The sequence below is a fragment of the Ochlerotatus camptorhynchus genome, unplaced genomic scaffold, assembly GCF_037179485.1.
Source record: "Ochlerotatus camptorhynchus isolate MF236.1 unplaced genomic scaffold, CSIRO-AGI_Acam_v1.1 ptg000022l, whole genome shotgun sequence".
Taxonomy (NCBI): Eukaryota; Metazoa; Arthropoda; class Insecta; order Diptera; family Culicidae; genus Ochlerotatus; species Ochlerotatus camptorhynchus.
The window spans coordinates 388,342-401,746 of record NW_027040514.1 but is presented as its reverse complement, the minus strand read 5'-3'; the positions used below and the strand labels follow the sequence as shown (position 1 = coordinate 401,746).

At 37.6% G+C, this 13,405-nt stretch overlaps 1 protein-coding gene across 50 annotated transcripts in view; it reads left to right on the top strand.

The window, feature by feature from the left end:
- The window catches only part of para (paralytic), a 382,611-nt gene that overhangs the window by 159,305 nt on the left and 209,901 nt on the right, over positions 1–13,405 (top strand). For all 50 annotated transcript variants that reach the window (XM_065226528.1, XM_065226876.1, XM_065226868.1 and 47 more), the window contains 2 exons: positions 7,396–7,551; positions 9,382–9,587. In XM_065226528.1, coding sequence (XP_065082600.1) covers positions 7,396–7,551; positions 9,382–9,587 — 362 coding nt within the window. The remainder of the gene's footprint in view (positions 1–7,395; positions 7,552–9,381; positions 9,588–13,405) is intronic.

Sequence of the window (13,405 nt, the reverse complement as noted above, 5' to 3'; positions counted from 1 at the left end):
TACCGAAATTAAGCATAAATGTCCAACCCGTTTTGTGTGGTGTGCTGCTGATTTTCAGTGTTGCCCAATGATTAGGGAACTTTCATAAATAACGTAGTAGCTGAGGGAGGAGAGGGGTTTCAGAAGTTGGGACCGGCCATGTATTAGGTGTATTGCAAAACACGCTCCAATAGTGAAGGGGGGTTAATTGGTCAAAAAAATATACGTAATTTATGGATGGCCCTAATGTTACTTCCAAGGCTGTGTCGCAATAGTTAAAAGTGACAGATGAGTTGTTGAATAACCCTGATATACGAGCGAGGTTATTTCGGACCGACTAGAAGTTAAATTTTGGTAACCGTGGCTGAGTTCTGTTCGAAAACTGATAAATTTCCGGCATTTTCGAACATTGAAAATAACTTTCGAAATGGTTTAACCACCCTAATAAACAAATACCATAAACGAACTGTATCCCGAATAAGTAAACTATCCCACAAATGATTTGAATGATACCCCGAACACGTCGTTAAGCTCTCTTTTATGGTTATTTTTATTAGGGCAGGAGTTAAATTTAACTCGGCAATTGGTACACAGCCCAAGAAGTATTTCTCGATTACTTTTTCGAAGGGACGTATCAGCTTTTGTAAACAACGCATTTGATCGTCGATTTGGCGTAACTGGTAGCTCACCCACGCATGCTAACACTAACATCAAATAGAGGAAATTTTCCCCTCCCTGATATAGTGGTGTTAGTATGTGGGGCAAGCTATCAGTTATACCAAACCGACGATAAAATGCGTCGTTTACAAATGCTGATATGTCTTTTCGAAAAAGTAATCGAGATGTGTAGTTATCATTCAGGCAAGGAGCGCTTGCAGCATCGAGGCGACGCCGCTACCAGCAGCCAATGATCTCGACGGGAACGACGCGCAAAGTTCGAGCTGCAAAACTCGAACGCTGCGCGCTTTACAGGAATCGCTGCCTTCCTACTACTGCTGCTACTGCTGCTGCTGATGTTGCTCATGCGGTGTCTGCTACCCGCTCACCCGCCCTTCGAAGCGAAGATGAGTTGAGGCACAAAATCAGCACTGTTTTATAACTTTTCAGATTGAAGCAGCACGATGTGCAACCAAATGGTACTCGATTATCACGACTGGGTTTGGGGAGAACGTTTATATTTTCATGAAAACAGTGATAAAAATATCACTTTCTATTTGTACATTTTTAAAACAATTTTTTTATGAAAAATTAAAAAAGCGTTTATTGTAGCAGCTTACGAGAGTTATTTCCTATCGATTGATGTATTTGTATTTTAATTTCATATATAAATGACAAAGTTATAAGCGTTCAAAACCTTACACCTTTTCGTGGCGGAGGCAATTTTAGATTTTCGATTTACCCCCAGTACCTTCCCGTAAAACGTAGTCTGCGTCAAAAAGAAATCATATTTTACCTATTTTGACCACCCTAAATCACGTCCGATTGAGTTCAAATTTTGCATAGGGTCATTTTTCGACGCAATGAACATTTCATAAATAATCAATTTTAAAAATTCCATGGTCACTTTTTTACCATATAGTGATGATAGTGATCTACCACCCATTGTAGCACGGAAACTTAGTCCGATAGCAGTGGGCTATCTACTCTGTTTGTCTTGATCAAACTGAATAACCTCTGATTGTCTTCAACATGTCACTGTATGAAGCACCAAAAACGGATTGGGAGGTACAATAGGCAAAGTCGCCAATACGTATCTAAAGGGTGTCCACGATGAAATTGCCACACACAAAATTAATTCGAGTTTTCATCCGATTGCCATCAAATTTTCAGGGATTGAGAAATAACTATTAAACTTCATTTTACCATTTTACTCGTATTTTATTTACAGTCCATACGCAAATGCCCGCACCTTGGCCTTAACCCTGGCCATAAGATTCTGCACAACCTGTGAATCAACCGTTTTTTGCATGTAAACCCATACTTTCTTCAGTTCCTCGACTGTCTTCACTACCTTAGGTCGTTTAAGAAGTTGCTGCTTCATAATCGCCCAGTACTTCTCGATGGGGCGGAGCTCCGGAGTGTTGGGAGGGTTGAACATTTTCGGCACGAAATTGACCTTATTATCCGCATACCACTTCAGCACGTCCTTGGAGTAGTGGCATGAGACCAAATCCGGCCAGAAGATTGTTGGGACGTTGTGGGCCTTCAGGAGAGGAAGCAGCCGCTTCTGGAGGCACTCTTTTATGTACACCTGTCCGTTCATCGTGTCCTGGGTCACGAAAGGTGCACTCCGCTTCCCGCACGTGCAGATGGCTTGCCAAACCAGGAATTTCTTCGCAAATTTGGACATCTTCTGAGTGCGGACATGCTCCGGAACGCTGAACTTATCCTTGGCCGTGAAAAACAGGTTGCCGGGGATCTGTTTGAAGTCGGCCTTCACATATGTTTCGTCGTCCATGATGCAGCAATCAACTTTCGTCAGCATGTTGAGGTACAACTTCCTGGCACGGGTTTTGGCGGACTTGTTCTGCTTCTCGTCGCGATTAGGGGCCTTTTGTACCTTGAACGTTCGAAGCCCAGCCTTAGTTTTGGCCTTCTGGACAAAACTTCGGCTTAGGTGCAGCTTCTTAGCCACATCCCTAACGGAGGCGTTCGGATTTCGGTTGGAGGCCCCAACTACGCGGTTGTGATTTTTGGTGTTGTACGGAATACTTTTCCCTTCACTTCTGGGCTTCCGATCGGTGGTCAACCGTTCCTCGAACCGCTTAATCACTCGCGACACCGTGGAATTCGCGATTCCCAACGTTTTAGCGATGGAACGATGCGATAGATCCTTGTTCTCGTGATGAATGCGCAAGATTTTATCACGCACGAGCTGTTCTTTCGACTCCATTTCCGCGAGTTTTGATCACAGGACTTTAAAACTTGCAGGATGTAAATAATGCACTATGAACTAAATCCACCCAAATTTTCATTAAATTATACCCAACGGTTAAAAAGTTAGAGCAATTTCATAGTGTGGCAATTTCATCGTGGACACCCTTTATGGGACAATAAAGAATCTCCTTCCAGCAACATGACCGTACAATTGGTTAAAAAGACGAGCTCCCAAACAGGAAGATGCCGAAATTAGTGGGGAGAAGAGCCTGCTCTTTATCCTCGAAATGTTACCAACAGAGAGTTGGCATTCGCACTCTCCCCATCCAAATCGCTTCAATCGGGTGCCCTGATCGTTCTTCCCAATCCCAGCATTATTTTATATATATCTACAGGGTGACTGGTATTTCGTATTACACCCGAAAGGAGGTGAAAGTAGGCCACATTTGCAGCAAAAAAAAATGTACGGCAAGGTAGGTCGAAAAATCATTCATAACCGAGTAATTGAGCTATTAATTTTCTACTGATTCAAAATGCCCTATTTTGCTTGGGTATTCAAATCAAGAATGTTGCACGACCGTTACATTTAAATGCAACATTAAACGGTTAGAACCTGATCAAATCCATCCGAAAGTAAGCCTGTGGCGCCAATTGAATAGAGTGGTTAGTGAACAAAGATTGATCATAGTAGCCAAGCAATGCTTACTCCCTGGTTTGGTAATAATCACGAGTGCCTGGGCAAAAGTGGCAGTGTTGCTCGGTAATGTAAAATAAATAGATCAATACCTCGGTAAGGCATGATTTTTCAACCTACCTTTCACTAATTAACGGACTCCCTGTATATGAGCAATAATAAAAATTCGAATTTAAAACGATTTCACCAACTTTTGCTGTTTCTTCATCCTTCTGTTCAATTTTTGTGCCTCTTTGTGAACTCGTTGTCCTTCTATGCATCGCTGCTAGTCGCTACCAGTCTTCCAAAAGTCTCCCATGTTATTTATGATGTGTTCTATGACATTCCGACGTCCATTATCTTTGTATGAGTTGATCTTGAGTTCCTAGTTGCGTCTTATAAAATTGTAACATCAGTGCGGAAAATAGACAGTGTCTCTGGGTACTTTCTTAACGAGCACCACTCCATTGTCGTATCGCATGTGCTCCTTTTTGCAACTCTTTATTCACTTTTACTTTGTTGACTCCATGGTACCGGAAAAGATATAAATATATACATTTTTAGCAATGCTGTGATATAACCACAACGGGATAGCCGATCAGAATGGTTCATCGGATGTGAAATGAGGGAGCATTTAAATTTAATTCTATTTAAATATTTCAATGCAACATTAAATTTGTTGACTAAAAATTAACACATTTTTCAATATTTTATCTTAACTAATTTCTGAAAGCATTTACTTGTGTATTATACAAATAGTATCAATGTTCCGTCATATCGTATCTTCAAGTGATCTTCGCATGTGGCACATTTTATTCAGACTCTTTGGAACTATATGTGGTGAAATTTGAAACGCTTAATAAGTTAGATGCACGTAACAATGTCCAGTGTCATCACTTACTCACACATGAAATCTGCCTCGACCAACCTGGCAGAATGCGCCCTAGCCCTCACTGAGCCAAAAGGCTGGGCCCTAATGCGCACGCATTTTAATTAAATACCCCATATACACATAAGACCAAAGGGTAATAATACTAGCCATAGTAGGAGAAATAATGACAGCCTAGCCGTCTGAGAAGAGTTAAGTGAATGCGGTTCACGAAGCACTGGAATTGACGGCTAGACCCTTAAAATTGATGGGAATTCCCAAAATATTGTCAATGGTGTTTGCGTCACGTTCTGAATAAAAACAGACCAGCCTTCTCCAGAAATTGCGTTTCGATGATGATCCGAATAACATGCATCAATGCCAAGCTGGGACTGCGGAAAACTGTTGACAGGAAGCTTCAGAAGCTGTCAGTCAGCTGGCTAACTTCCTAACCATAGTAGCGGTTTGATTCGGCGAAAGGGTCAACTGTTCCAAAATATCCAAGCAAGCGCACATAAACTTGCTCGCATCATCCGCGAGAAGGGTAACTTTTTGGGAACGATTGAGCTTCCACCTGTTCCAAGTTATGTAAATAGATACACTTCCTGATAAACTGATTCCAATGGATGATAATCGCCCTTACCGAGGATGCCACGCAACTTGTTGATCCAACGCTGAAGTAGAAGCTCGATGCAATGATCGAACAACAAAACTGTCGAAAGATAAACAAATTTTGACGTTTAACTTTTTCCAGGCAACTTTGAAACCATTAATGCCGTCATAAAACTAAATGGAATAGGCTAAAGCAAAATAGCTTCAGTTTGTTAGCAATTTCATGAACGCAAAATAGCTTTTTCCCAATTGGCCAATGGAAAATCAATTTTTATGCCACCGCCATATTGGCATTATTCCATTTGTTTTTTACTATCTTCGTTTATCAAGATGTTTTTCCTTGAAAATAACTTTAATCTCATCAATTCATCAATGAGCGGTAATAGAGATTACGAAAATCATCAAATTATCTCGGCTGGATGCAATGAATGATATAAAAATAATTATACTTTGTTTCCTTAATTAAAAATAGTAAGTAAAATCAACGATTTCTTAAGGCAGACTTATTTTTTCGATCTTTCGCAGCACATTTTACGCTAGATTTAATATATCACCTAAAAATAGACCACAAAATGCGACCTACTTTGATAATTTTTGCATTTTTTCTTCACTTTAATGATGAGGAAATTTATGAAGAATTTTTGACCGATTCATTTTTGAACAATGAATGTGACAAGATCGGATGATATTTATGTCAAAGGCAAATGGCACCAGTATTGATGCCAAATGGATTTTATTGTAGTTTTAATAAGAATTCCAAATGGTTCTCATTGCTTTCATCGTATAACCTTTTTGCAGCAAATTAATCTTGAAGTGTCTCGAAAATATGCCCTTCAAAACCTTCTTCGGGACAGGCCAATTAGACAGATTCAAGTCTTAATGAGGTTTTAGTGGACGTAATAAAGGCTGTCTTGATCAGGGTTTTATGAATGTTGTTTTATAGTAGCCTTGTAGTGCTTCATTAAACGTGAAATGTTACTTGGGAGGCAACTGCGGTTCATATCACAGGTTGTGATATCGTAGCTACGAATATCAAGCTAACAAAACTCACCAGCTTCAAGTCTAACCAAACCGTGGTGAGTTTAAGTTTCATGATTTTTGCTTTACATCCGAACGCGACCCGATACTACCGTCACTGCTGACAGCAGTAGCTTCGTGTCTGTCATCGATGAACAGTATAGAGGGATGGCAAACTATACTTTCTCTTTCTAAGAAATCGATGTGCAACGAAATCATTTTTGTGTCGAGTCGACTCTCAGCATGTTGTGAATAGTCTCGCAATATCAAAGGAGCTTGTTTAATCAGTACCAAGCATGCTATTTTATTTCAAGAGCGGTAAGGAAAAATATCATTAGATTGATGATTTTACCAACACTGCTTCAGCAAATATGTTCTTCGTAGTAGAAGCTAAAAATCTGAGCGAAATTGGGTATACTAAACCAGTTCTAGTGAGTGAAGGAGTGTCATTTTTCCATACATTTCTATAAAAAAAAACCCATTAAATCAAAAGCGTCAGCTCGTAATGAGCTGAACCTTTCAGAGTGTGGTTTTCTCATCTAAAGATACAATTCTGGGGGAAAACAAATTCCCCCCTTATAAATATGAGCCAGTCTAATACACATGACCAACTGTAAAGCGAAAACAAAACTCAACAGAAAGAACAAAAAAAAAAAAAAATGGGAGGGAATGAGGTATCGAAATTATCGAACTCTTCTTCGACTCTTAAGATTCTTGGCCTACGACGACAGCTACAAGTGTGCAAGTGCGTGATTGTGTGCAATCTTGATCTCTTTACTAACTCACCTTGTCATTCGCTCTCAGTTTTGTTCGAGATCTCATTTCGAGCGCTCAGAAGGCTTCTTTCTCACTTATGTTTTCCGCTTCTTAATCCATACATGTCAATTCTGTATATGTACATATATGAAAAAAAAAAACAATTCTGTTTCGATGGTTATGTAAATTTCAGGTTTGTTTCTTTTTTAGGGAAACACTCGTAATTCTATTTTCGAGTTTTCCATAATTTATAAACTACTGTTACTTAACTTTTTTTTCCCTCCCCTGGTAGTCGTGTGCTACTTTTTACCCATACTGTCACTATCTGTCTTTTTCTTAGGTGTAAGGATTTTTATTTCGTTTCGGTTTTCGGTTTCCTTTTTCAGCACACCTACACACGATTGACGCGTTGAAATGTGATTACCAATTTACTAATATATGATATTTTCTCTTTTTCCCCTTTTCTCGAACAAACAATGTCTGGTTTTCTTTTCCTCTACCGCGCAAAAAAACACTTATCTTCCATCTGAAACAATAAAAACACCCTCCTCACACCCGCTCTCATATACTCAAAACGACAACAACAACAACAACGAAACCGAACGACCTCTAGATACGATACGACGATGAAGACGAGGATGAAGGTCCCCAGCCGGATTCCACACTTGAGCAGGGAGTGCCAATCCCTGTTCGAATGCAGGGCAGCTTCCCTCCGGAATTGGCCTCCACGCCTCTCGAGGATATCGACACCTTTTACGCAAATCAGAGGGTAAGTATTGCAGAGACGAGAGTGATCTAATCAGAAATGTTTCAATGGAAAGGAATGCGAATGGAATTTTGAACTGTTGATGATGATGTTGGTCAATTTCATGTATTCCAGATAGAGGGTGAACATATTTCTCATCTTTTTCATGTGTATCCATCTTCGGAATATAAATTTAGATGGAAATTAATACCACATCAACCGTAGCGTCATGGCTCACCTTAAATATTAGTAGGAAACAACTTTCGAAATCATTTGAGTCAAAATATTAGTTCGATTTACTTCGATTACTTCGATTACTACTAAAGAGCGTCCAAAGTAGCCCTCCTCGATGATAGTATAGGAAGTCTTCACTATACTACGTCAATCTACTACAAACCATATTCAAGACGCAAAGAGATTTACCAGAAAGAGTGCCTGCAGAAGCAATTGCTACCTTTCACCAAAAAGCCACAAAGAAACCCCTTAATATAGCTATGTTGTGACTTCGTGAATTTTTAAATCTTATCCCATGAATCAGAAATAAACAACTACAATTGACATATAATGCAAAAAATTTGCTTTACTTAAGTTTTGATGTGTCTAGATTATTGTGGATACAGACCTTACAATCAAAATCGACAGAAATAAACGTAATTTTACTACTACTAAGAGATGTACATTGATTCCATGCTAATATTTGGACATGTTTCGATTGCTAAAAAGATTGCCTAATCTAAATCTTGCTTTGATCTGAACTCCAGGATGATTTGGAGAGACTAATACGTTTTATATACTGCGAACATCGTTCAAGGAATCGATTGCGGTAGATTGAATTTATTTCTGATAACTGAAAAAGCCAATTTAACCTCAATTAAAAAAAATCCTGCTTTACTGGATTGGTCAAAAAATCAACTTTAAAAGACACTAAAATCTAATTTGAAATCAGAACAGGTAAGGGGGAAATACTGAAACCAAATTTCAACGTCATCAACAGAGCAGTAACATAATCATCTCTGTTTCAAAGCAACCACAATCAATTAACATCAACCTAACCTCAAACTGACCAGCTGCATGAAGGGGTCGCACGATGTAGGCCTCAGAATCCCATTCCTTGACGACGACATCAACAAAAACAACCACCCAGTCAGTGTGGCAGCTACGACAAACAGAAGGACTTTCATACGTCTACTCTTTTATCGATTGCTTTGCAGAGTTTTTCCTTTTAGGATCGGCGGCCGACCAACCCGACCAACCCGACCGCCCGTTCGTCGTCACCTTGTCGTCATCGACTTTGTCGCTTGTTTTTTTTTTATTCGAGTCTTGCATGCTGCTACTGGCCCGTAATTCAACCGGGAACAGCGAGCACACACAAACACACTTCGTTAGACCAATTCACGGCAAGGACCTATCCCCACTCAGAACAGCAGTGAGGCATGTTTGCATCCAACTATATCTCGACATACCTACCCATACATGGCCCACAATGTGAAGAAGAAAAAAAAAGTCACATCAAATATTGATATCGTGTTGCTCCATTGAGTGACGGTGTACTGCTGGCGTCTCTTTCGCTCCCATGCAATTGGGGGCTGAACGTGGGGAGTTTGACGTTTTTACTAACTACTGAACACGCGCGCGTTTGCCTGCCTCTGTCGTGGGGACAAGCGTTTTTAGAACGAAGTCTGAACACGCGACTGCGAGGAATTCTAGAAAGCATGTAATCATCATGCGGAAATTGTGGAACATTGTGAAATTAGAAAACGAAACTCGAATCACAAAAAAAGAAGTCTCTTTTTAGAATCAGAACAAATTCTAATCAAAGCTTTCCTCTCTCTCTCTCTTTCTTTCTATTTGCAGACATTCGTAGTAGTTAGTAAAGGAAAAGATATTTTTCGTTTCTCCGCAACCAATGCATTATATGTACTCGATCCGTTCAATCCTATACGTCGCGTAGCTATTTGTATTTTAGTACATCCACTGTTTTCATTTTTTATAATAACAACCATTCTTACCAATTGTATATTGATGATCATGCCTAGCTCGCCGACAGTCGAATCTACCGAGTAAGTATCTCTTTTTCTACTTCGGAATATTTCTATTAAATGAATGATTTTTTTGATTTTGTTTAAATCACACTAATTAGAGCAGAAAGTTAGGAAACATATAACCGATCTTAGATGAGTTTTCTGGACCTTATAATCAATTCTGCTTAGGTTTATATACTTATATAATCGGTGTCAGTTTGCTTTGTCTATTTAATCGATCTACCTTAAGTGTTTTTTTTTTCTTAATTATAAAATCATAGATGCAAAGAGAATTTAGCTTATCAATCAACTTTTGTAACGAGTTTCACTAGGAAAGCAACCAAATAATTAAAAACCTATATAACGATAGAATTTTGGTGTACCAACACTTGTATGTATGTGGTTGTGAGTTTTGTCCCCTTGCAAAATGTATACTGGAAACGTTTCTAGATTGGATTATGTCACAGTTTTGAGTTCAGAGTTCGGAACAGTTCAATACTTGTAACATACTTAGGTTTAAAACATTTATGCACTGCATAGGATTTGGAATGATGCTGTTGGACATATTTTGAGAAATATGATTAATTGTGTATGTTGATTAGTTTTGATTAGAAGAAAAATTTTTGCTAGGATAGACAGGATTGGCTGGAGTGTATCCATGGTGGTAAGAAGTCGTTTGGCATTAACTTAAATCGTTATGTGGGGTGGTGGGGCTGTTTGAGAGAACATAAAACACATCAATATTTACTTACATCAAATTTCACATGTTTTTTTCATTTAGGCATAAATCGAATAGCATCTTAGCAAAAATGCATAGCTTGCGTCAGTCACTAAGCGCTCAATTAAAGACAAACATGTTCGGAACATGATTCCTAAGGTCTTCCGTAAACTTTCTGAAAGACGCCATCGAATCTTTTTCAGCAACAACCTCTGCCTACAGTTGATCTAGAAGAGCATCAAATGACTTAACAAAAGTGCAGTTCCACGCCAAGTAATGAATCGTAAAAACTCGACCTTCTCCGATTTACATAGCTGTTCGTTGTGGGCAATGATTCACATTTTTGCTAAAATTCGACCATTCCAGAACTTGCATAATTTTCAAACAAAATGTAGCACGGAAACGACACTTCTGATCGAAATGACGTCTGAGACAAAGTTGTAGAGAAAAATAATGTTTGTCTGTGAAAAATATACAAACAATTTTTTTTAGTAATTTCAAGTAAAAAAATATAACATCCTAAATATCTTAAAATGTCTTTGTTCGATTTTTTAAATTAAATATTAATAAAAAATGAAAACTTTTGAAACGTTTAGAATAATGGACATTTAAAAAATTGTTTAGAAAAACGTAAAGCAATAACTTTTGGTCAAATTTAATACAAAAATTTAAAACGTTTTTAAAGTAATTTATGCTCAGACAACAATGCACAGTGGCCAGGAATTAAATCCAGCAGGAAAAAATAATAACGCTCTGGTATTTCATCCAATTGAGTAGACGTCTCCAGTGAAGTTTCTTGGATTAATTAGGACTACACTTTGGTGATACAAACTTTTTACAAACTTCGCAAGATAGAGGTTTGCTGTCTTCGGAAACGTTGTAGAACGTAGAATTATGTGAACAAATGCCCAAGACTGTAAAGTTGTACATCTTTAAACATCTGATATATACAAAGTTTAATATTTTCTTTTTAAATTTACGTTTTTAGTATTATAATTTGAACAATCGCTCAAAAGAATACTGTTATCATTTTTCCGCGATCGGTACTGATCAATCCAATCTTTCCCAGATCAATGTTATTATTTTTAGAGCACTGAAAAATATGTATCACAAGATGTTTGAAAAACAATGCATTATTTTTTGAATGATTTTTCTAAAAAATGCGCAAGTGATCGCAAAATTCCATCAATCATTCAAAATTTACATCAAATAAACTTTAATTCCTCAAATATCTCAGAGAAATATATTTGTTGAGATATTTGATTTTGACTAAAACAATATATTTTATTTCAACAAAAGCAACTCATTTTATTTTTTTTTTTTACTTTTTATTTGTTCCAAATTCAAAATAAATTACATTGCATTTTTAACCTAGGTGCTCCAGTTACTACAGTAACTTACCAGCCTTAATTGTTATGATATATATCTAAGTGTTTTTACATTGTTCCTGTCTTGGCAATTCAGTATTTTAAACAGGTTTTTTTAAACCTGCATGTCAGTATAACAATTGATAGCTTAAAACTAAAAAACTAAAACTAAATCTTATCTAAGTATAAAGGGAATTAATCGTTGCAATTGAGGATTGCAACGATTTTTGTCTGAAATTATTCATTATTTTGTTGGACATTTGTTCTAAAGTCTCAACATTCGAAATTCTATGTACCTCGGTAGTACTGTACCAGGGAGGCAACTTCAAAATCATCTTCAGAATTTTGTTCTGAATCCTTTGAAGTGCTTTTTTCCTGGTAGTGCAACAACTAGACCATATTGGCACAGCGTAAAGCATGGCCGGTCTAAAAACTTGTTTAAATATTAGAAGTTTATTCGTCAGGCAAAGTTTGGATTTCCTGTTTATAAGAGGATACAAACATTTAATATATTTGTTACATTTAGCTTGAATGCCCTCAATGTGATCTTTAAAACTTAATTTTTGGTCAAGTATTAATCCAAGATATTTCACTTGGTTTGACCAGGAAATTGGAACTCCGTTCATAGTGACTATGTGACTACTACTAGGTTTCAAAAAGGAAGCTCTAGGCTTATGTGGAAATATTATAAGTTGAGTTTTGGAAGCGTTGGGAGAAATCTTCCATTTTTGTAAATAAGTCTGTCTGCAGTCTGCTGCAAATAACACGAAGACTTCTTCCTTTAGCGGAAATGCCTGTGTCATCAGCGAACAAAGATTTGTGGCAACCCTGAGGCAAATCAGGGAGGTCCGAAGTGAAAATGTTATACAATATAGGCCCAAGAATGCTACCCTGAGGAACTCCTGCTCTAACAGGTAGTCGATTAGATTTGGAATTTTGATAATTTACCTGCAGAGTTCTGTCAGTTAAATAATTTTGAACTAATTTCATAATGTAAAGTGGAAAATTAAACTTTTTCAATTTAGCAATCAAACCTTCATGCCAAACACTGTCGAATGCTTTTTCTATGTCTAGAAGAGCAACTCCAGTTGAGTGGCCTTCAGATTTGTTTGAACGAATTAAATTGGTAACTCTCAAGAGTTGATGAGTAGTTGAATGCCCATGGCGAAATCCAAACTGCTCATCTGCAAAAATTGAGTTCGTATTGATGTGAAGCATCATTCTGTTCAAAATTATCTTTTCAAAAAGTTTACTTATTGAAGAAAGCAAACTTATTGGACAGTAGCTAGAAGCTTCAGCTGGATTTTTATCCGGCTTCAAAATTGGAACAACTTTTGCATTTTTCCATTTATCAGGAAAGTATGCCAAATGGAAACATCTGTTAAATAATTTTACCAAGAAAGACAAGGTACTCTCTGGGAGTTTTTTGATGAGGATATAGAAAATTCCATCATCACCTGGAGCTTTCATATTTTGAATTTTTTAGTTATAGACCTTACTTCGTCCAAATCAGTCCCCCAGGAATCATCAAAAATATTTTCCCGAGAGAAAATATTCCGAAAATCCCGAGCAACCTGATTCTCAATAGGACTAGTAAGACCCAAACTGAAATTATGGGAACTCTCGAATTGCTTAGCAAGTTTCTGAGCTTTTTCCAAATTTGTGATCAAAATTTTACCACCTTCTTTAAGTGCTGGAATTGGCTTGTGAGGTTTTTTCAAAATTTTTGTGAGTTTCCACAAGGGTTTGGAACTCGGGTCTAATTTAGAAAT